Genomic DNA, 24,221 nt, shown 5'->3' with positions numbered 1-24,221 from the left:
GAGGAAACAGTAGGTGGTAATGTTGTGCATGAATGAGAGGCTATGGAATATGGATATAAGCAAAAGTGCGGTGGATGATGGGGTCATTGTCTTATCCAAAAAAAAAAAAAAAAAGAGAAAAATAAAACAAAGATGAAGCAGAGCCAGAAACTTTCAAATTTCTGTTTGAACATACTTGAAAAGGCAAAGAGAGGATAGTGGTTGAGACTAGAGAGGTAAGCACAACATGGCTAGGTTGGTGGCTATGCAGCGACAAACTCAGCCTTCTTTATCTCTTCTACCTTCCTCTCTTTCTGACTTCAATGGCACTAGACTCCACTCTCAAGTCCAGGTCTGTCTTCCAGCCTTTCTGCATGCCATTCCGTCTCTTTACTTGCTTATAGTTAGTCTAGCTATGTGTCAATAGTTGTGTACTTTCTTGCAGTGTAAAAGAAGGGTATGGCAGACAAAGGGAGCATTACAAGTTTCAGCATCAAGTTCCAAGAACATTCTTATAATGGGAGGCACTAGATTTATTGGTGTGTTTTTGTCTAGACTTCTTGTCAAAGAGGGCCATCAGGTAGGCTTGCTATTACCATTTTCTCTCATTTTGTCTCTTCTTTTAATGGAAAAACTGCAGAGGTTCTTTAAAATCTTGGCAGGTGACGTTGTTTACTAGAGGTAAAGCACCCATTACACAACAATTGCCAGGTGAATCAGACCAGGATTATGCTGAATTTTCTTCCAAGGTATTTATGAGCTCAAAGGGCATGAGATCTTGCTTCTTATTAGTTTTCTATAAGGAAATGAAGTACTAGTGTTGGTCTCAGTAGGCTAAAATTTTTGTTGTTGATCATGATTTTCTAGGTCTTGCATTTGAAAGGAGACAGGAAAGATTTTGAATTTGTGAAAACTAGTCTTGCTGCAAAAGGCTTTGATGTTGTCTATGATATAAATGGTATGCAAATGTCTTATTGCTGCATCCCTTTTCTGGCACAATATTTCGCTCTATTCATCTGAAGCTGATCTTCTCTTTTGGATATATTTTTAGGCCGTGAAGCAGTTGAAGTTGAACCTATACTGGATGCTCTGCCAAAGCTAGAACAGTAAGCCCTCAACAGTGTATTGATGATTTTGTTTATAATTCTAATATCCATGTGTATGATCATTTCATTGTTAGCTTTGCCTTTAGCTGTTTCTGTGGGCCTGTGGCACTTTTTTCGAATTTCGTTGTGCGTTTGATTCTTGTTATTGTTGATTAAATTCCTCAAATCTTGATAGCTTCCATGCTTCTCAATCAAAACCACATTTTTTTTTATCACCAATGCAATTAGTTGATTCAGCTTATCTCTAATGCAACACAGAGGAAATGCAGTATTTCAGAGAAGAGTCCTTAAAATTAGTCTGACTTAATAAGTCAATCCGTGACCTATCGACTTAAAACATGATCTAAGTCGGGTTTTATATTAAACCAGAATAGAAGTTGAATTGTCAAACCCAATCGATACGGCTTAAAACCCTGGATTAAACTTAGATTGATTTATAAAAAAAAAAAAAAAAAAAAAAACAATATCGTTTGGAATTTTTTTAAATCAACCCATGACCAATGCCTTGGACGCGGTCGTGGGCCAAGCTAGGTTTAATAATATTGTTTTGAGTTGCGATGCTGCATGCATTTCGGTTCTTCTGCAGAAATCCAACAGAGAAACTGCTGTCGAGAAACATCCTTAAACCATGGCTTTTCCCTTTTCTATTTAAACATCATGCATGCGAGATTCGATCAATTATGGTTAGTTTACAAGAAATCAGGAAACTCCGCAGTCTATCTAGCCTTTCAATAATTGCTGCTGTCTTTGATAATCTGAAGTTCTGTTGATTCTCAGGTTCATATACTGCTCTTCAGCTGGAGTTTACCTCAAATCTGATCTTTTACCACACAGCGAGGTATGCCTTGTAGCATTTTATTTTTCTCAGTCTTCCGGTAACTATCTCTTCTAACCAGATAATGTCTGGTTACAGAAAGATGCAGTTGATCCAAAGAGCAGGCACAAGGGAAAGCTTGAGACAGAGAGCTTATTAGAATCAAAGGGTGTTAACTGGACTTCTATAAGACCGGTCTACATCTACGGGCCCTTAAACTACAACCCTGTTGAAGAGTGGTTCTTTCACCGGTTGAAAGCAGGCCGCCCGATTCCAATTCCCAACTCAGGAATTCAAATAACCCAACTTGGTCATGTGAAGGTGAGCAAATCTTTGATTCCATCATGAGTCTCAGTATTTCTGAAAGCAACTTTGGCATGAGTAACATGAAAGCAAGTTTCTGACATGATGAGCTCGAAATTCCCAGGATCTGGCAAAGGCTTTCGTTGAGGTTCTTGGTAATGACAAAGCCAGCCAGCAAGTTTTTAACATATCAGGAGAGAAGTATGTCACTTTTGATGGATTAGCAAGGGCTTGTGCAAAGGTGATTCTGGATTATGTATTGCTGGATATATGCTAGACAGTTGAAGTTTTATAGCTCTTTCGGTAACTTTTTCGCTGAATTAACATATCCGACTGTATCTTCCGATTCTCTCTCTCTCTCAGGCTGCTGGGTTCCCGGAACCCGATATCGTTCACTATAACCCCAAAGAGTTCGACTTCGGGAAAAAGAAGGCTTTTCCATTCCGAGATCAGGTAATTTCTGACAGAATTTGCTGCCACCGCCGATTAACATCAGTAGATTAAAACATGTTAAAAACTAATTTCTTTCGTGCTTCATGCAGCATTTCTTTGCATCGATCGACAAAGCAAGGCATGTTCTTGGATGGGAACCTGAATTCGACCTCGTGGAAGGTCTTGCAGATTCTTACAACCTTGACTTTGGCAGGGGAACATACAGGAAAGAGGCTGATTTCTCCACTGATGACTTGATTCTAGGCAAGAGCCTTGTTCTTCAGGCTTAGATCATTCATCCTATTTTCTTCACCTTTTGTTATAATTTTTTTCTTCTTTCATCCTCTATGTATTTTATTTGTCTCCATAATTCACACGCTAGTTCAACAATTATTCATCAAATTTTACTATTAGAGGCTTCTTGTAAATTAATGAGAATTGGACCAATTCTCAATCTTTTTTTTGTTTTTGTCCAGCCAATTTTCTCCCACTCCCTTCGAGGAATTAACAAAGAGTGAAAGCTAAGAAGCGATTCCATGTGTTCTTAATAAGTTGATTAGTGGTTTGAGAATCCTCAAATGTCACCATAATCCATGATTGCAAGAACCAATTACCTGAAATTCTCAAACAGATTCAACTACAGGAAGCTTAAATTAACAGCAGAAACATTGGACCATTGCATAGTGACACATCCGAACCTAAGGAGATTATGATTCAAAGAACAAAGTTTTTAGAAAAGAATCTCAATACAAGAATCATATTCATAGTTTAATTGCTGAAACTATTCCTCTCTAGTAGTCTGCTCTTCCAAAAAGGATTACAACTCTTTTACAATAGGCTTGAAGCCAATCCTAACAAGAAAGAAAAATCAATATCTCTACACAGATTTTAGAAATAAAAAAAAAAAACCCCAAAATTAAAATTCAAAATTAAATAGAAAACTAACAAAAATATTTTCTAGACCTAATTTGAAGGTTTTTCCGATCTCAACTGATTACAATCAACCAGTCTATTATAACACTACGCCTGATTGAGCTTAAAATAATAATTAGATAAAAACTTATACCTGTTTTTATGCAAACCTCTAATTGAGCTTGGACCTGTTAATCTAATCCAAATATATATATATGCTATGCTTTCCTTATAATCCAAGTACAATAGATACATAATAATGTTGGCTTTTCTGCCCCTAAAAATTATGCAATTGTTTAGTTTAATACAAAACATGATCACTATTACATAGCATGCATTCTTATAAATCAAATTAAAGTACTTATATATGAAATTAATTGGTATGAAATTTAAACTAATATAATTTTTTTATTAGACACTTGTTGAAGATATTAGTCCAAAAATATGGTGTTGTTGTTGTCAAGAAATAAACCTTTTTTCTTCTTAAGATTTGAATGCTTATCACTTTGTGCAAATAATCTCTCGCGATTCTAACAACTTAACTCTCAAATAATACACTTTCTGTGAGAGTCTACGAACCAAAGTACTGTGAACTCAAAATTTCTACAAATCTTCGGAGCTCTAGTATGGAGACAAAGGGGAAGAAAGACAGAGAAAACAAGAGATCTATTTCTTGTATTCCTTACATAAAAGTACCAACACTATTCTTACACAAGAGTACTAACTCAAATGTTATTATAATATAACTCTTTCTTTCCTCTTCTTCACTCTCCACTTCACGCTAGTTCTCTCCTTCACTTCTTCACCACCTACTTATAGGAAGACAAACCCTTAATTTATATCATGACATGTCATTTGGATTTCTTTGTTAAATTCCAGCGCACGCGCATTTCAGCTTAGTTTGTTTCTTAAAAACTGGTTTTTAAAAAATTATTTTTTAAATTTTTTTATATTTATTTGTGATCAATGTAAAATATTTTCCGGTTAACAGAAAATACTTTTCAGTAGAAATAAAATTTGACTTGGTTTCCAGAAAAGTGTTTTTCTTTTATTTTGAACGGAAAACACTTTTTGAAAGTTATGAAAAATTTAAAAATATCATGTTATTTGCTAATTATATCATATTTGGTTCTCAAACTTTTGATTGTTATATATATTTTGTTTTAAATATTTGTTTTTCAATTTCATCCCTTAGAATTTAATTTTTATATTAATTTTGGTTCTTTTTTATAATTATTATTTGCTTTTTCCTTATCATTTTTTTAATTGAAATTTTTTATTTATCAAATTTGGTCCTTATTCTTTTAATTGTTACTTATTTTATTTGAAATAATTTATGAAATGTTAATTATTATTATTTTAATTTCTTTATCTTTCAATTTTTTTTTTATTTTTCAGGTTTGATCTCTATTATTTTGATTATTATTTATTTTATTTGAGATAATTTATGAAATTATATATTTTTTTAATTTCATTCTTATTCAACCTTTTTATTTGTAAGATTTGTTCTCATTATTTTAATAAACTTGAAAAAAAAAATAAAACATTAATAAGTTATTTTCCAGCTCATTTTCCATCACATAACCAAATACTAGAAAATGTTTTCCAACTTATTTTTCATTACACTATCAAACATCGAAAAATAATTTATTTTTCTAGAATTCATTTTCCTAGACTTCACTTTTTAAAAGACAAAAACCTACTTTCCAGCAAACAAACGAACGTTCGCATCATTAACCTAACAAACTCATATTTAACAAATATGGCTCACATTGACCCATTGCCTGTCATTTTGAATCTACCTTCCATTTCACCAAGCACATACAATTACGTGAATAATCTCTATTAGGTGAATATGAGCCGAGGGTTTAATGAGATCAATTTCTGAGTCATCCACGGTTTGAGTAAGTTTCATGTTTTTGTTAAAACAAATCTCTTACAGCGAATTCATCAAAACCTCCAAGAACAAGCAAGGTTTTACATTCGAACTCGTTTTATTTCGCAAGTATATAGTCAGGAATACGCCATTAAAGTTTAATCAGAGTCGCAAATATATCAGAACATATTTCGAAATCGAGAATAGATATAATATAAAAAAGAAAGAATAAACAGTCTATAGCTTTAGCTACATAGATTGTAGCCTAGGCATTCCACCTACATACAATAAAAGAATACAAGCTACTATTAGTCCAAGCAAAACCCACACTAAATCAGAAATTAAGCAGACCATGCCGAAATGCATTCATGATTCCTGTATAGATCGCACCAGTATACCAAAAGGAAGAGTTGAGATTCCTGATCCATCCTGCAGCAAAGTAAAACAAAAGCCATAGGATATCTTCCCATATTGGCTTTTGATCCTCAAATATCAAGTTGTTCCTAGCATTCCATATAGTCCAGACAATGTTAAACATAAAGCCCCCCCAAACAGTTCTTTCAAACTTACAGTGATTGCCCTGCAAAAGACCCAGCCATTGACATTGAAGGTCGTCAAGGCCATAAGTGTAATATAAACTGAAAGATCTAGGGACTAATCAACAACTACTGCAAGTGAAGCTTCTGCAGAATATTCTGCAACAGTTCTCCACCGCTGCAACAGAACAATAGCAGTCCGAACAATGAGATAGTAGCGTTGGATTGATCATAACAAGCAACACACAACAACCAAAGCACCAGTCGTAACAAGAGTTTAAAAAAGAAGAAAAAGAAAAAAAGACTCAATGCTGGGACTAGACCCTTCATCAGTATGGCCTGGACTACCAGGTCTCCAGAAAGAACTAACAAAAGCAGTGTATTCTTCCTTTTCATCTTCATAATGCCAACTCAGGAAAGCTGCCTCTGTTGCACCAACAGTCAAAATAATGTTTCTCCCTTAGATTTTAGAGCTGAGCAAAGAGCAAGGAAACGGCAAGATATTGAAGCTATAAAGATATCAGATTCAATGCAGCAGCCAAGCAAGGGTGCTTCATAGCACTCAGTGTCTTTAATCAAATTCACACGATAAAATGTGTAACAAAGAGGTGCTACCTACTTCAAAACCTGTAAGCTTCAACCTGCAGATTGATCACTCACGTGAATTACCTAAAAATATTTAACGTCAGCTCGCATGAATCCTAAAAACAAATCAAATCAATGTGTTCATGACCACCAGAATCATAAATCCCCTAATGCTGATAGAGTTTCGTAGATGGATATTTTAGAAGACAAACTACGTCTTAGTGCTCCAACTATAAATCTCATCATTTTTAGCCCTCTATATGTGGCGGCTTTTAATTACAATTCAGTCAGACTATATTTTAGGCATCAAACTTAACATTCAGTTAAATGGACCCTGGTACGGAAGCTTAATGCTGGTGGTTTCTGTGTTAAAATTTAGTCCCGCAACTTGTGTTCATTTTAGTTTTTTATTTGAAGGTTTTAGGATCTCTTTGGTATTACAGTGCAGTATGATGCAGCTTATGTGGTAAGCCTATGTTTTGTCCCAGCCACAAATTTAAATTTTTTTTATTTAATCAAGACACACCATAGCTTGTTTAAAAAAAAAAAAATAATATCAACATCAATTTTAACCATTATTTTAATAAAATATTTTCAATATTTTTTTTGTTAAATAATTATTTTAACCATAATTTTAATCAAATATATTTTAATTAAAATAACTATAATTAAAATTGATTTTTCTAAACTTATGTAATACCAACTTAAAATCAAAACTTGGTTTGAATAAGTCACGGGTTCATACAATTTCGGCATTGGGATTCCTGCTGGTGAGGCGAATCATGAAGAAGCTAAGAGCATTATCATAGTAAAAGATGCCATTATGTGTGCCCAACGCTTTAGAGGCCCGTGGTTAGGAGAACCAATGGAGTAAAAGAGAGGAAACGACGGTGATTTGATGCTGGTTTCCGGTGATTTTGTGGGATATGAAGTGGTGGTAGCCATGGCGGAGAGAGGAGGAGAAAGAGGAAGAAGCAGAACAAAGAAAATAAAAAAGGAAGAAGCGGATTTAATACAAAAATAAAAAATAAAAACACTACACCTCTATCCCAAACACCCTTTAAAGTACACACGACTGACCCAGAGCCCATCGGTATCTGACCGAAACACCTCTGTGATTACAAAGACAGAAACGGTGTCTCTATTCCAAGTAATAACCAATCGCTACCAGCCTACCACCATGTTCATGTTCAACTCGACAATTGAAAACACTCGGAAACATTTCTAAACAATCTATCATAATACTTGCAATGAACTTCCCTGAGAACCAAGCATAACTATTTCTTGTAGAGATGACTTCCATAACAATTTGCAAAATCTTCGGTAAAATTTCAACTTTGGATAAAAAGTTGCACTGATGAAATCAAAAAATGATTAATTTCACACTCAATGCAAAGTCATTTTGATCAGCATCTTAGAAACAAAACCAGTCAAGGTAGTGCACAGATGATAAGCCTACAAGCATTATAGAAAGAAAAAAATAAAAAATAAAAACCTGAAAAAACTCAAACAGCATGAGAATGCGAATGATATGAACTTACACATAACCTAGGAGAAGCATTCTACTATGTACAGCCAAAAATTCTGCAGCAAAAAGGTTAGCAACACAATGAGGACTCGCGGAAGTAGTGCTCCAAAAAACAAAACTACACATTATGATCTACACTACGAAGATGAAACTAACCGACCACATCAATCATCATCTGATAAACAAACAACCTCACTTTCTTGAGCCAATGGGTTTATGTTATAATTCAAATCTGTTAGCGGGGGAAAACTGCAGGGCTGAGTTGCATCTGTACTTGTTTGATTATCTACATCCATTAACGATTCTGGTCTGGAGAGGGATGTTCTAGAAGGAAAAATCCCCATGCTTTCAAGCAAATTTGTCATATTCTGAGGACCAGATTGTTGCACAGTTGCAGGAGCTACGGAAGGAATCTCTGTGCTCGTTTGATTATCTACATCCATTAACGATTCTGGTCTGGAGAAGGATGTTCTAGAAGGAAAAAATCCCATGCTTTTGAGCAAATTTGTCATAATCCGAGGACCAGGTTGTTGCACATTTGCTGGAGCTAGAGAAGGAAACTCAGAAAGTGTGGGAGAAGTTGTAGGTACATGTTGAAGGATCCCACTTGGGAAGGAAGAAAGACTAGTTGCCGATATGGATGCTGAAGGTCTAAAATGTTGCAGGTGTGGAGCAGGTGCTCGAATCTCAGTACCAACTTGGAGATTGCTTGTGGTAGGAGAGATGGAGCTGATATGTGGTGGTCTGGTTGGGGTGCCTGAAAAAAGTGCAGAACAATGAACAGCCTGTACAGGTGGGGCAGGAGGGGAAGATGTGGGAGCTGTCTGCAGACTAACTGCAGGAAGACCAGTTGAATACGGGCCAGTAACAATAGCAGGTCTCTGTGTAGAAGGTTGGGATGGCTGAAGCAGCTGCTGCATAACACCAGAGGTCATCTCTGCATGCCACAAACATTTCAACCAAGTTTAGGTTCAACCGAGACTCAAATGGATTCATAATTACATTTTCATGACTCATGTTTGCCTTAGTATTATTTTAATATTTTTAATATAAGGACACGTTACCCACCTTGCTGCCTAGATGCCCTATTATCCTTGCACTTGGTCCTGAATGCCTCAGCCAATATCTTATTCATGAGAACTTTGTTTTGATAGTCGTCCATCTCTTTCTTCTTACGAAGGAATTCATATTCTAAATCCTGAAGTTTAAAATCATATGTTCTGCGAATTTGAGCGACAACTTCCTGTATCTCCTTCTCGCAATCAGATTTCAGCCGCAGCTTCTGCAAAATAGAAAAGAAATTTTCACATGAAAGGCAAAACCCAAGGTGTGTTTTGAGCACAGAATACAACTAGGTCAAAAGAAAACAGACTGTATCTTCGTGGATCTTGATAATTTGGTCTGTTTCTGTGCGTATTCTATCCAACTCATTTTGCAGTGGATCTTGAGACGTGGATACAGGCATTCGAACAGCAGGTGCAGTTGCAGAATGATTGCTAATTCTAGAAGTAACAGGTTCTGTCCTCATGTTTGATATATGCATCTGTGGTCCACCAACAGCTATCAAATCAATAGGCACATGTTGCGCAAATGAAGTTGTAAGCTGTGAACTAGTAGGGGAGTCGATGGATGGTAACAAATGCAGCGTATGCTCTCTGACAGGTGCATCATTTGGAGATTGATTGGACACTACAACAGGTTGGGATGCTGAGGCATCACTTTGTTGAAAAGCAATCCAGTTATCACAAAATTGTGCAGCTCTATCTTGCAATCTAAAGGGTTCAGTTGGTTGACTACTATCTGAGGCTACAGCAGGCATTCTGTCAATCTCTCTCCAAGTGGGGCCACTCCCCACTTCCGCAACAGTAGCAGTTTCAAAACCTCCTGATGGAAGCACCCCAGCCTGCTGATCAACTCCAGTACCACAAGGCAAGGTGGTAACACAAACTCCACTTTTCTCTTGACCAGTGGTACCACTCCCTACTACTGGAGTTTCACAAACCCCTGATGGAACCACTTCATCTGACTGGTTGACTCTATTGTTTTCAGACACTTCTAACAGAGACTCTCCATTTTGCAGGTTGACTGCTGCTACATCACAGTGAGACTCTTGATTAAGAATACAGACCACACCATTCTCCTTATCAACTTCAATGGCATTACCCAATTCCATACTGGCTACTCCATCTTTATCCAAAGCTGTGTTAACGGCCTCCTCAGCTTCCGGAGGGGCTGTTTCAGGCACTTCCAATAAAACTTCTCTTCCATCAATGCAAGACGTGGTTCTGGCAGAAGCTTGTCCTTCAGAAGGTGAAGGACTTAAAGAAGCAGCATTCTCCATGCCACCGGTGGAACTGACAATCTCAGTCACTCCCACTGGAAATTCTCTATCAGGCACCATTAATGCAACTCTACCAGAACCGTCTTCAGATGATGATTTATGAATGCTGTTCTCAGGACCATCATTACAGCTGTTAGCCTCAGGTATTCTCAATGTAATCTTCAAATCAGGAATTTGTTCTTCACATGGAGATGAATTTACAGACACAACATCCTCTGAAACATCCCTTGCACTTGCAGTATGAGGCAATTCCAAGGGAACCTCTTGGTCAAGCATGCTGGATGCAGCTCCATCGGACATTGGTTTGGAAGCAGCCATTATCCCAGGAAGTACATCCTCATTTGAACTCACAGTTTCAGGAACTTCCAGTGGAACATCTACATCTGGCATGCTTTGGACTCGTTTGGGAGTCTGTTCTATGGAACAAGAATTCGAAGTGACAGTGTTTTCTTGATCATATCCAGACTCATTTGCAGGTGGTTTATTTATTAATTCAGCATGTGCCCAGGACTTCACTCCTTCAATCCATTGAGCCTTCCTCTCTTGCAACTTGTTCCTTGTAGCCAGTTGCAACTTCAAAAGATTATTAAGACGCATATCCATCTGCCGTTTAAGTTTTTCGAACTCTTTTGCATATACATTATCCAGCATCTTAAGTTTATCCACTGAACTATTACTGTGTAAACGAATAACAGCTGCCTCTGTTCTTTGCTTATGTTCAAGCTCTGCCTTGTCTTGCTCATACTTCTTTTCAAACTCTTCCCTTTCTTCTTGTTGCCTATGCAATAACTTCCTCATCTGTTTATCACATTTCTTTTCAATGTCTTTGATACTTTTTGAGTAATCTTTTTGTGCCAATTCCAGATGAGAAAGGACCTGATCAATGGAGAACTCTTGACCAGATCTGAGGTTTTCAACCTCCATTCTCACTTTTTGCATCTTAGATGGTGTTGACAGTGAGGATCTTCCATTTGACTGATTATGACTGAAATCTTCTAATGAAAAACCTGAAGCTTTTGGAGAGCCAGCTACCTTACAAGTCCCAGTGCGATAAAGAAATACTTTCCTCAGACATCGCAACTTTGAGTAAACAAAATCTGCCTCGTCTTTCTTGCAGCTGAAATTCAAATGCTCTTTTGCAAGTGCAAGTGATTCTTTGTGATCAAGTTTGTGCTTTAGCATGGAAGCTGCAGTCCAACACTGCAATATGAACAGCACAAAGTAAAGCAGGCCGTCAGAAAAAGGTATCAAACATTTATGTGATCACTCACCAGCACAGTTCACAAGGAAGGAAAAAAGAAGGCATGCTAAGTAATTATCACAGATATAGAAAATGCAGAAGCACCAAAAAGCAAGGGATGAACAGAAACATGGAGAGAGAGAGACAGACCGCTGAAGTCAAGAATGTCAACACCAAATTTCTTAAATCCAATTAGTATGAAAAACAAAAGGAGAATAATTCATTGACACTGTAGTTTCCATCCTATGATAAAGATCTTACAAGTAGAGGGCAAACCAACCTGTTTTAGTTTGCTTTAGGCACTTTCCCATTAAATTATTTTCTTTCCTGGATAAATAGATAGGACCTAAGAAACAAGAATCATATCTTCCAAGTGTGATTAGAATTTCACATTTCTAATCGACTTATTTCATGCTTACAATTCTTTTTTATCCAGGTCTTCTTACTATTCTTAAATCGAGGATGTAGTAGAATATGAAAGATTTTTTTCATCTTCAAAATAATCAGATATGATTAATTCCAACCTCAATTCAGATAAAAAGCCTACTCCATAATCCTTCATTACACTGAAACAATCACCTTATTCACAAGGAGTAAATAATGCATTCAACAAAAAGCATACTAGAATGTTTGATATAGGTATTTTTTACTAGAATGTTTGATATAGGTATTTTTTTAAAAAGTACCTCCCTTCAATTTCCTCAATATGTCAGGTCATATTTTTGGCTGCAAATCTTGTATCCCTAGCGATCCCTCCTCTTTTTAATTCCTATGTACTATTGCTTTAGATCGAAGGTGTAAACTGACCCCAACAGAGGATACAAAAGCTTCAACTCTGCTTGTTAGTTTTCGAAACTCAGTCATTTTACACTTCTTAAAACAACCAGTCGCATTGCAAAAATAGGAATTAACAATTTAGAAAAGGTAGATAACATGTCATGCATTTAGAGATCTGTCAGATTCAAAACCAACCAGTAAGATATTAAAGCTATTGCAAATGCAATGAACATTTCAAAATATCCTCAAATTCAACAACCATGATCCAAAATGACATGACATCGTAAAGCATCGCTTTACAGTAGTGACTGACTTATTATGTTTTAATCAGAGGGTGTAAGAGTTGTGTCACAAGTAAATTAATGATCAAACAGCAGGAAATATAGAAAAAAAAAGGTTCTAACCAAGGATATCAGAAATGCCTGCAACAAGCTAGGTGGTTCTCTACTGACATGGTGATTATTCAGTACATATTCCCGAAACTGTTCCACCATGACTTTGACATTTTCCTGAAGGGATAGTGAAACATGTCAACATAACGACATCATCAAAGAAATACTGCTGCATAATCTTGAGATCAATTATGAAAATAATGATGTTTCCTGATACATGACCCAGCAACTTCCAGCAAATTCATAAGTCCAGAGTAAACATGTTAATAAAGTAAAAGAACCCATCGCAGCAGTAAGCATATCATTTCCCTCACTTTTAATAGAGTGAAGATAGAATTTGGTTAATTGAGTCCTGGCAATGTAAGCAAACTAAGACCAGAGAGGGTTTTCTTCTATTTTTTAAGTTTTCCTTTTTCCTTTTATATTGTTACTCAGTGACACACTAGAGCAGACGGAAAAAATAGCAGATCATCATTGTCAGAATGCTAAGAAACATAAAATATCAAACAAATCTTCCTATTTCAACGGATGACAAGGGAGAGGATTTGTGATGCCATTGAGAGAACAAGAAATTAACAAATAAAAATAAAATTCAAAAGCGACATTTGATGGTGATGATATTCCATTTCAAATAGGAATTGAGTGAAATTGAAATTCAATAGTGCCCAAAAATGCAATGCTCTCTAGGCCAAGAAATTCATAGTATCTTTATCTCATTAAGATCTAAAACAGTTATTTCAATCCAATGCCAACAGTAGGGATCATTGCAAGGTTGATGGCTTGAATGCACAAAAAGTAGGGTATTTACCAGATTTTTTCTTCTTTATTTCTATGCTTAAAATCAATTCTGAAACCAATTCAAAGTACTAAGAATAGCAGTAGATAGGCAGACCCAATACACCACATCAAAGAACCTACTGCAGCATTAATGAACAAGTGCTAGAGAAATTAACTTCAGAGGGATGAGATGCATACTGGGAGTTGCAAAATTTCACAAAGTTTTGCTATCTCAGGCTTCAAAAAAAGATGGAGACTCTTCTCAGAATCATCATGCAAGTTCCTTCCTCCATCATACCCAACCATGTCGGCTTTCAGTACTTGTGATAATTTACTAGTCAAATGTGAGAAGTTGGAAACGTGATTCACATCAGTTGTGTTAAGAAGGCCAATTGAACTTGGCATGACTTGAGAAATCTTATGCACTGGAGCTCCAGAAGTTCCTGCAGAAAAAGAGACATTTTATGAAGATTAATTAAAAAAATCAAGGAAATCCCACAATGTTTGCCACCTAATACTCTGAGAAGAGTACCATCTGTGCATATAGGATAAGGAACAAAACCAGAACAATTAATCAACAGTGAAACTAGCCAGTTACCTATTAAAGCAGCTTTCAGAGAAGGCGAATCAGTGTTATTGTTGGACACTTTATTGCGCTTCTTTAACCTTTGCCTTTCAGAACATGAATCCACAGAATCAGTTCTGCCACGCTCATATGGAGCTGCATCGCCATCTTCATTTGAAACCATTTCCGTAGCATCAAAATTCAAGTCGTCAATACTTCTTTTTTGTTTAGAAGGCATCACTTTGCAACCACTCTTCACCTCAGTATCAACCCCAGGTGTCCTATTTACTATCAGATCTTGGCTACCTTCCAGTTTAGCTTTCTTTTGTTTCTGTTTAAACAGTTCCCTGTAAGCACGAGCATCCATTCTCTTAATTCCAACCAGGACAGTTTTGATAACAGGTTTGTCACTGTTTCCAACTTCTTCAGTTTCAAGTTGTTTCACACTCTTCTCTTTCTTATGCTTTTCCTTCATAATTAAAGAGCCGGAGCTTTTACCACACTTCGTTGAACCAGAAGAACTAGATGATGACTGATTCTTACCCTTCTCAGCCCTTCTAGAAGGAGTCGGTAAACTTTGTTTGTCAACCAATCTCTCAGATTTCCTCGTAACAGGAGGAATTGTGGGGGGGGTCTGCTTCTCAATACGTTCAGACTTTCTACTACTTGAAGGGCTTGGAGTCAAGTTTTTCTTCAATGATGTTTCTCTAGCTGACTTTCTTAGACCACAAGTATCATTAGCAGCACCCAAACTGCTTGATGATCTGTTACCAATGTTTCTCCCTTTTATATCATTACTTTCCTCATCCTTACCTTTACGACTAACCTTGGTATCATTTCCCATCCTGCAATCTGTAAACCACAAACAACAACAACAACATGAGATTCCATTAAATAAACCAGGTCAGGCTTAACATTGATGTTTCACAAGCAATTGACCAAACTAAACCCAAGTATCCCTATATTGGCAAACCAATCCCCCACTCTTCCACTTACATTCAACCCCATAAAAAAAATTACTATATTTGAAGCAATCTTACAAAAACTTAGACTGGATATTCTTGGAAATTATGAACAACATTCTCATAAAGAAAAAAAAGTATTCATTATTAGAATTTCCAAGTACAATATTCTCATAAAAGAAACAAAAATTGCCAAAAAAAAATAATTCTTAGAATTTCCAAGCAAAAAGTTCTCAAAAAGAAAGAATAATAGCAAAAACAATGAAAGGCTTAGAAGACATCAACAATGTACAATCAAGGCTGCATGTTCATTTCAATCACTGCAATGCCATTCATAATCACTGAACCACAAGAACCTAACGAAAAAATCAACAGAAACTACACCAAAATTACGCCAAACAAAACCCTAAGTCACTGAAAAAATTATTTTTTTTCTTTTTCAATTTCAGATTAAAAACCCTATCAGAAGGAGGGGGAGGAAAGGGGTGGATGAGATTGGAGTTCTAACTTACCGGAGATAGAATCGTTGGGAGGTCACCGGATTTAGTCTTCCAACGGCATTTGACTGCCGGAGTCTTTAATTGCCGAGTAGAAATGAGTAAAGAGTTGATAAAACTTTACCAATGAACAGGCCCGCAGGGAAGGGGTTAATGATCAATGTCATGCTTTGTACCTGCCCAGTTGGGAGGTTACTTATATGTTAATCTTTAGTCCTACCACTTTACTTGTATTCAATTTAGTCCAACACTACAAGGATTGGATTCAGACTTGGTAGCTATCATTTTTTTTAAAACCCGACATTACTTAATGAGTTAACCTCTAAACTAATCCGGATTTTAATTTTAATAAAACTAAAAGAAGAATTAATTTGTTATGATTTGATAAAAAAAAAAGCTCATGTTGATTCTTAACCAGGTAAAACCCAGTAAAAACCTTTAACTTTTTTTTTAAAAAATAAATAATATTATTATTTTTATTTTTTATAAAATAAAATAAATTAATTAATCAGAGTTAATTCTAGTTAATATCTCTGTAGCCATAAACTTGCTTCGAGACAGCCCAAACCTTTGATTTGGGAGGGCAAACCAACAAATAAACATTGATAGAAATTAGCTTATCAACTCCCGAAATAGAAATATAAAAATCCATATTTAAAATCTGATTTAGAAACTTGATAATCATAGATTGAATTCATGTTAGCATATGTGAAAAAGCTTAAATTAAAATAAAAAAAATGAAATGAAATTTTTTAATATTTTTTCTCAATAATCAAAGTTTTTAATGTTGACAACTGTCAATTACAAATAGAGAGATAAATTGTCATAATTGAGGGAATTTATAGTGTGTTTGTTCTTTAAGTAGTTTTTGTAATTGTGATTGTGGTTTTGAAAAAGTAAATTTTAAAAAAATTTGGTTGGGTGTAATCAGTTGGATTTAGATATGTGTTTGTTAAAAATTATGATTGAGATTTATGTGCAGCAAAAAATATGTACAAAATATTTAGTTGTGTTTGATTTTCAAAAGTGTTTTTTACTTGAAAATGCATTAAAATAATTATTTATTTATTTTTTTAAAAATTATTTTTGATATTAGCGCATTAAAATGATTTGAAAATACAAAAAAAAAAATTTGAAGTAAAGAAAAAAATAAAAAAAAAATCAAATTTTAAAAAAAGTGTTTTTTTAAACGCAAAAAACAAACAGAGTTTTACGAAACTCAATTAAAAAATCATGTAAAACTGCTTTACAAAAAATTGTGTTTAAACTTAAATTTTTTTAAGGTCTTCATATTACAAAACATAGTTTGGTGTATTATCAAATACCTAACCGCGTTTTTTACACTGCAAATACAGAAGTTAAGACTAAACAAACGCACCTTTAACTACAATATATTTTTTAATAAACTATATAACTTTAATATACATGAAAATGAAAGATATTGGAGGTTGATAATTGATGTGATTTTAATTATAAACTTGCTTCCTGTAAATTGATCTGAAGTAGATTTAAAAACTATAATACAAAGGTTAACTTGATAATTATAGATTGAATTCATGGTTGCGTTTGCTATATATATAAAAACAAAAAATGAAAATTTTAAATAATTTTTTCATCGATAGTCAAAGTTTTAGTTGTTGACTTAACTGTCAATCACAAATGGAGACATAGTTTGTTTATAATTAAGGGAACAATATTTAACTACAATTTTTTTTTAATATACATGAAAATGGAAGACATTGAAGGTTGATAAATAATGTTAACTCACGTACATATTTAAAATCATTATTGTTAAATCACTAACATGTTTAAACATATGCCACATAAATTTTTAAATTTAATATTCATAAAGTATAGGAAATTAAAAATTAGATAAATATATATACTTTGAAGATTAACTTGTAAGGTGATTTTTTTTAAAATATATATCTGAAATGAAAACAAAAAAATAAAAATAATATGTATAAAAAAGATAGAATATAGATGAAAAACACTTGAAAACAAAAAATGCTGTAAATATTATCCTAACAAGAAAACAAACAAGTAATTTATTATTATTATTATTAATTCTATAGAAAATATCAATATATCCTTAATTTAAATATAAACTAAATAACCTTATTATAATTTCTTCTTATCCCACATCATTAATAAATGTAAAACACTATGTTGTAATCCTGAGGTATAATTCAACTGATCAGACTCTAAATTTGCTTCATAAGAAGATTATTAGTTCAAGTCTTACAAACCTTGAGGTTACTGGTGACTTACATGATCGTTAACTTCAGGACCTGTAGAATTAATCGAGGTGCATATAAAATGACTCGAACACTTGTATTAATTTTTTTTAAAAAAAAAAAAAAAAACCACTATGTTGTACCTCTAATATCGTCATAGCTTTACAACCTCAAGTTAACACGCAGAACTATAGCGAGCAAACACACTGTAAGATATCAGTTCAAAGAGCAATACTATATATAAAACCAATTAATGACTCAATTTGATCACAAGTCAAGTTTGTTTATATCTATAGAATCTGCAATTTGCTTTCGAGATCAGCTATGACCTCAGAAGCTGGCAAAAATCTGTGAAACCCCTCCAGCAAATCAGGATGGTCTGCAAACAGCTCAACCACATCTCTGTACACATCAGCCACGTCCTTCCACTTGTTTCTGAATGCACATAAAGTCATCAAAAAGTCTTTGTAAGCCTCCTTGTTGATGCGCTTCTGCACCTTCCTTACAAAATCGACAGCTTCTTCATGGTCCTTCTCCGCGGCCATTAATGCTTCTTAATTGATGCGATTCTGAGAAGGTTAGAAAGCCGAATAAAAGAACAGATTACCCTAATTATTGCTATTGTAGTTGTTTTTTGTATTAACCGGAGCACAATATTATATATATTTGTGCCCTATCAACTCTAATTAAGTCGGACTTCTATCCTTGTTATTTATTACCAGGGCATTAAGGCCTATCCAATAGAGTAAGCATATATGGCCCATACCCGTTAAGAAACCAACCACCTCTCAAGTCTCGACCCATGGCCCAAAGCATTTGAAGCCCTTATGTTCAAATGCTTTTCAAACTAGGTCTCTTGATCCGTTATAAGTTAAAACTCTAAGAAATAAGAATATTATAAATATATAAAGATTTTTAAAATATTTAATTTTTTTTGCTTTATTTTTATTTTTCAAAAAATTATTATAAATCTTTATATAGAAAATAAACTAGAAAACCCTAATAATAATGAGGGGAGAAAAACTATAAAAGCATCATAATAATGAATAAGAAAATAAAATTAACAAAGTAAATTTTTTATTTTCCTAAAAAAGTTCTATATCAATTTTTTTTTTTTTTTTACAATTAGATTGTCAACTATAGGTATTAAATCCAACGCTACCTATACCCAAAGGCTTGACTCTTAAAAGTTAAAATCCATGACTGGAGCAAAGTTTTGGTTTGATCTAATTTTGACATTCTCTAACCAAATCCAAATAACTTTCAAATTAATACGCAACTCAATGCATACACTTATATTCAAAGTCCAAATTAATGGGTCTTATCCTCTGTTTATTGCTCCGGAATAAATTATATTGATTTTATACCTGCTGCACTGTAAGCCATTCCTTAACTCCGACACCAACTCCAGTTTTTAAAACATCGGTCACCAACTTTTCATTATGGAATTGCTCAGCAAAGCATCGGTCACCATCCTCAATGAGTCACAAATGCACCTATTGCTTCATGATCAAGAATCAAAACTTGGAGTGCCCATCCTCTAATAATTAGGCCTTTGCCTTCCATTCTTCCCTCAAATCCTTCAGGTAAACAAGCTTCGAGACCTGCTGCAATCTCCTTAAGCTGAGAGGCAGTGAAGTTCGCCATGCTTCCAAGTTCCAAAGCAAATATAAACAACTGAATTTGGTTTCTTTGAATCGAGTCACTTCAACTGAATTTGCCATGTCGAGCAATTGAAGCTTCTTTTCCTCTTCCTCCTTTATCTTCATTGTCTCTATTGCATAGTGAAACCAGGCCCACGTTAATTCACACCCTCTTTAATTGACCCAACATGACAATGTCCTAACCATTCAGGTTCCTCTTCTACAGATTCATGGATCACTTTATGCAAAGCAGAGGCATGATTTTCTGGAAAAAGAGTGTCTTGGGAACTTACAGTAGATTTCGTTGGAACTCTTCTCTCAGGACGTAGCATAGCTTCTTGAATCTCTGTTTCTAATCGGAACAGGGGAGCAACGAGAAGCTATGAGTGGTCGCAGGATGTCTTTCTTTTGTTCATGATGTTGGGCGCGGAATCCGGTGACCGGTGATGTACTGATAATTGCTCAACGAAGGGATAAGCACACTGAGACACAATATTTTACGTGGTTCGGCAAAACCGCCTACATCCACGGGAGAGATCCATTGTATTTAGAGATAGAGAAAGGATTACAATAAATACATGGAGGAGGAGGATCACATCCACTCACTCAACTCACTCATTGCTGCAATGGCAGCAGCTCCTCTTTCTCTCTTCCTCTCTATTGCACTCACTACTCTCACAAAACTCTCTTTGTATGGTGTCTATTTATAGCCATGATGGTGGCTTCTCTTCTTCTTTCCAGTAGCTGCAGCTGCAGTCAATGGTGGCTGCCATCTTCTTCAACAAAGGCTGCTGGTCAATGGTAATGTTAGGCACATTAAATGGCAACACACCTAACAAACCTAACAATCACCCCCTTTGACATTTATATGGGCAATTGTCCTCTTGCTTCTTCAGCACAATCTTGCATCCTGCAGCTCTTCCAAGCTTACTATTCCGAGAGCGTCTCCGGCCAAGTTTACAGGTACTCGCCAAACCTTTCAATCACCAGAGTCACCAAAGCACACCTTTTCTCACACAAAAGGATCACTTCAACCAGATGGTCTCACACATCACATCTGAAGAGTGTTAACGCTTGTCTCTGGGAACATTCCCCTTCGAGCGTATCAACCATGCTCGGTCTGGAATGATTTATCAAGCCTCACACCAAGGCTTACAACACCCCCTCAAACGGATATTCCAAGTGCGACAGTCATTATCTGAGTATCTCAATATGATCACAAGCCCACCACTCTTCCAAGAGTCTACTCATCCAGGAGTTGCGCCTGCCCTCTGTTCCACCATAGGAACCACGCCTTACTTCTCCGTGAGTCTCTCGCTCTTAGTCGTAAGAGTCCAGGTAGCTCTCCACCTTTAACCATGGGGGCAGCCCATTAAAGGTTGATCCATGTATGTCTTCATACTCTGAGTATTACAATGCCATTACCGAGCTCACCACCTTGACAAGAGTCAACTCGTTCCCGGAACCTGCGCATGCCCTCTGCTCCTTCATAGCAGCCGCGTCTTAATGCTCCACAAGTCATCCACTTATTGTCCAAAGCAAATGTCTTCTAGCTCATTGATCTTTAGCAAGGGGGCAATATCCATGAAAGTCAATCATGCATTTGTCTTCATACTCATCATAGCCACTTCATTGGCTATCCATCTGTCCACTTATATCTAGCCATAACATTGGCTCTGGGGCGTTCTGAACTGGGCTCATATCGTGGCCCACACACCTTCTCCTCGGGTGTCTCCGCTCGTCGTCATGCGGCGGTCTGAAATCTGGGCTCATATCATGGCCCTCACACCTTCCATCCGAGGTGTCTCCGCTCGTCGTCATGCGGCGGTCTGAACTGGGCTCATATCGTGGCCCTCACACCTTCTCTTGAGGTGTCTCCGCTCGTCGTCATGCGGCGGTCTGAACTGGGCTCACATCGTGGCCCACACCTTCCATCTGAGGTGTCTACGCCCGTTGTCTTGGGCGACCTGATCTTGGGCTCATTTCATAGCCCTCACACCTTCTCTCTAAGGTGTCTCCGCCCACTGTCATGGGGCGGTCTCATCCTCCTTCATCGGGGATGACTCCAGTGGCTCCAAGATTCTCTACCACCATGTGGACTTGGGAGAGATTACTGCCACTGACTACATAGAAAGAGAAAGTTGCGGTATACTCCTCGCAATCCTCCACCTCGATTTCTATGTTTGGAGCTTCTATGCCTTTCTACTTGACAGCTCCTCCTACACCACCTCTCTTTGGTGTCTTCGCCTTTTATCATAGGCATTTGCACCCCCTCAATTAGGTGCCTCTGCAACAGCTCTCTTTCCATCCTTGCATGCATTGGAAAGGTCTTCGCCTGTTGTCTTCATCAAGAGCATAAAAGACTTCCTGTTGTACAAACTTTAACAGTCTCTGCTCTGAGCTTTATTTGGGAACACTTCTTCTCCTTGCACCTGTTGTCTCATTTCAGTACCTCGTTGGATCCCTCGGGTACTCTTGCACAATCTCCGTGTGCCCTCGTGCAATTTCTGTTCTCCAGATTTCTCCCTATTCCTTGCTTATGTTTGACAGCAACTCATCCTGTCACAACACCTGGCCAAGTCAAAATAGGGTGCCAATCTTCATTCCCTTGCTGTATTTCTCTTCCATTATCAGGGTCTTCATCAATTCTCCCCTCGAGAAATCACAGTCACCGAATCTAGCTTCTTTGGAGAAATCACCACTCCATCAGATCCTTGATCATACGGAACCCAATTGTTCCCCTTGTGCCGGCATCCTGCTAGTCTTCAACTGTTTCATTACAAACTGCTATATATACGAAAATAGTACCGTATGGATAATCCTTCCACTAAGCAAGTTCCCAGGAAAGATTGGAGGGGTCACAACGGTCCCGCTTAAAACCCAATCTCCTAGACAGAACTTCTTAGGCCATATCTATCCATCGTACTGTCTCTCCGTATATACAACCATTTGCTAGCTTTGTTACGGCTCTCCTTTGCAAGTGATATGGAATATACTGGTTTTATACCTGATTTCTCAATATCTAGCGAGACTACTAGTGCTTAGATTCGTCAAGATTGGTCTTCATCAGTTTTCACTCTACACCTCAAATTGTCCACATCTCGGGTATCCTGAGTGTCCCAATTTTGCCTTCCATCAAGGCATTAAAATTTTCCCATTTAACAGTTCAACACATGTAATTGGGTAAACATGTGCACCTTCTTCTTCTTCATCTTCATCGACCACCATGATGACCTTCAGATGCCTCCTGATCGGGCAATCTCTCTTTCATAATTCACCACTGCCATTTTCGGTCTCGAATCTCAACGATCGGACCGTACCATTGCATCCGGAATGATCAAATTAGCTGGAAACATGTCTTGAATCGTCCAAATCGCACTTCAGACGGCTAAGATTTGATCAAAACAATTCTGGCCTGATCAACGGCTCAGATTCAATTTCAGATCCGGTTGCACGTAGGATCAGCTACACTGGATCCTATCCCTCGGCTCGCGGCTCGGCTCAGTTCCAATTCGGCTCGGCTCAACTCGGCTCGGCGTGGCTCGGCTCGCGGCTGATGACATGGCATGTGGGTCCCCCATATGCTGACATGGATGTTGACTAGTCAATTGCTTGCTGACTGTGTATGCTGATGTCATCCTTGCATCATGATGACGTCATCCTTTGCATGGTACTGTTCATGATACCGTCACTGTTCATGGTACTGTTCACATGGGTCGGGTCAACTGGTATTCGGGTCGGGTCAACTCATCCGGGTGAAGAAGACGCGTGGGGCGCGTGGGGAGCGTCTGTGCGCGTGGGCCCGCCACCTCACCGGAGAGTGATGGAGAGTGCGGTCATGTACGACGTCCGATTTTGACGCCGTTTTCACCAGTGGCTTCGTCTTGGCCTCCTCTACACAGTGGTATGGTCAAAACATAATTTTGACAACTTTCATTTTTGAGCAAAAAATCAAACACCACTTCAAACCATATGCTCTGATACCAATTGTTGGGCGCGGAATCCGGTGACCGGTGATGTACTGATAATTGCTCAACGAAGGGATAAGCACACTGAGACACAATATTTTACGTGGTTCGGCAAAACCGCCTACATCCACGGGAGAGATCCATTGTATTTAGAGATAGAGAAAGGATTACAATAAATACATGGAGGAGGAGGATCACATCCACTCACTCAACTCACTCATTGCTGCAATGGCAGCAGGGCTGCTGCCCATGGCAGCAGCTCCTCTTTCTCTCTTCCTCTCTATTGCACTCACTACTCTCACAAAACTCTCTTTGTATGGTGTCTATTTATAGCCATGATGGTGGCTTCTCTTCTTCTTTCCAGTAGCTGCAGCTGCAGTCAATGGTGGCTGCCATCTTCTTCAACAAAGGCTGCTGGTCAATGGTAATGTTAGGCACATTAAATGGCAACACACCTAACAAACCTAACACATGAGGCTGCCTGTCGAAACGCTGAGGATTTGCCAGCAACTTGTAGGAATCAAATCAAAGCCCCTTTTAAAAATTTAAGGACCAAAAGCAAGAAAATAAAAAAAAAATCTGCCTTGTGTTTTAAAAAACACCTCCCTTCTGTTTCCTCAACATGTCAGTTCATATTTTTGGTTGCAAATCTTGTATCCCTGGCGATCCCTCCTCCTTTTTAATTCCTGTGCGCTATTGTTTTAGATCTGAGGTGTAAACTGACCCTAACAGAGGATACACTCTATACCCA

At 37.0% G+C, this 24,221-nt stretch overlaps 2 protein-coding genes across 3 annotated transcripts in view; one reads left to right on the top strand and one right to left on the bottom strand.

Annotated features, from left to right (window-relative positions):
- The first annotated feature begins 103 nt into the window (after nucleotides 1-103).
- Nucleotides 104-3,047, top strand: LOC118034983 (chloroplast stem-loop binding protein of 41 kDa b, chloroplastic). The gene is made up of 10 exons (XM_035040453.2): nucleotides 104-331; nucleotides 425-559; nucleotides 642-728; nucleotides 847-937; nucleotides 1,031-1,085; nucleotides 1,863-1,923; nucleotides 1,999-2,220; nucleotides 2,327-2,443; nucleotides 2,566-2,655; nucleotides 2,745-3,047. The coding sequence occupies exons 1-10, from the start codon at nucleotides 227-229 to the stop codon at nucleotides 2,922-2,924; spliced, it is 1,143 nt and encodes a 380-aa protein (XP_034896344.1). The 5' UTR covers nucleotides 104-226; the 3' UTR covers nucleotides 2,925-3,047.
- Nucleotides 3,048-8,058: 5,011 nt separating this feature from the next.
- LOC118034975 (uncharacterized) overlaps nucleotides 8,059-24,221 on the bottom strand; it is a 56,460-nt gene continuing 40,297 nt past the window's right edge. The window contains exons 1-7 of one of the 2 annotated variants that reach the window (XM_035040440.2): nucleotides 15,638-15,797; nucleotides 14,197-15,015; nucleotides 13,797-14,041; nucleotides 12,834-12,938; nucleotides 9,444-11,612; nucleotides 9,140-9,353; nucleotides 8,059-9,008 (exon numbers count right to left, since the gene is read on the bottom strand). In XM_035040440.2, coding sequence (XP_034896331.1) covers nucleotides 8,236-9,008; nucleotides 9,140-9,353; nucleotides 9,444-11,612; nucleotides 12,834-12,938; nucleotides 13,797-14,041; nucleotides 14,197-15,007 — 4,317 coding nt within the window. In that variant the 5' untranslated portion in view covers nucleotides 15,008-15,015; nucleotides 15,638-15,797 and the 3' untranslated portion in view covers nucleotides 8,059-8,235. Of the gene's footprint in view, nucleotides 9,009-9,139; nucleotides 9,354-9,443; nucleotides 11,613-12,833; nucleotides 12,939-13,796; nucleotides 14,042-14,196; nucleotides 15,016-15,637; nucleotides 15,798-24,221 lie in introns of those variants that run through there. The other variant, XM_073409455.1, reaches the window with a different exon arrangement.

This window comes from Populus alba, chromosome 5 (genome assembly GCF_005239225.2).
Source record: "Populus alba chromosome 5, ASM523922v2, whole genome shotgun sequence".
Classification (NCBI taxonomy): domain Eukaryota; kingdom Viridiplantae; phylum Streptophyta; class Magnoliopsida; order Malpighiales; family Salicaceae; genus Populus; species Populus alba.
Note: the sequence above shows the minus strand (reverse complement) of the source record. Positions and strands in the feature narration are given on the sequence as shown.

What these genes read in the sequence shown, in the direction of transcription:
- LOC118034983 (XM_035040453.2), top strand. Translation starts at nt 227, where the DNA reads ATGGCTAGGTTGGTGGCTATGCAGCGACAAACTCAGCCTTCTTTATCT. An exon ending in GCTCTGCCAAAGCTAGAACA is followed by an intron (nt 1,086 to 1,862) that starts GTAAGCCCTCAA and finishes GTTGATTCTCAG; the next exon opens with GTTCATATACTGCTCTTCAG. An exon ending in CTTTTCCATTCCGAGATCAG is followed by an intron (nt 2,656 to 2,744) that starts GTAATTTCTGAC and finishes TGCTTCATGCAG; the next exon opens with CATTTCTTTGCATCGATCGA.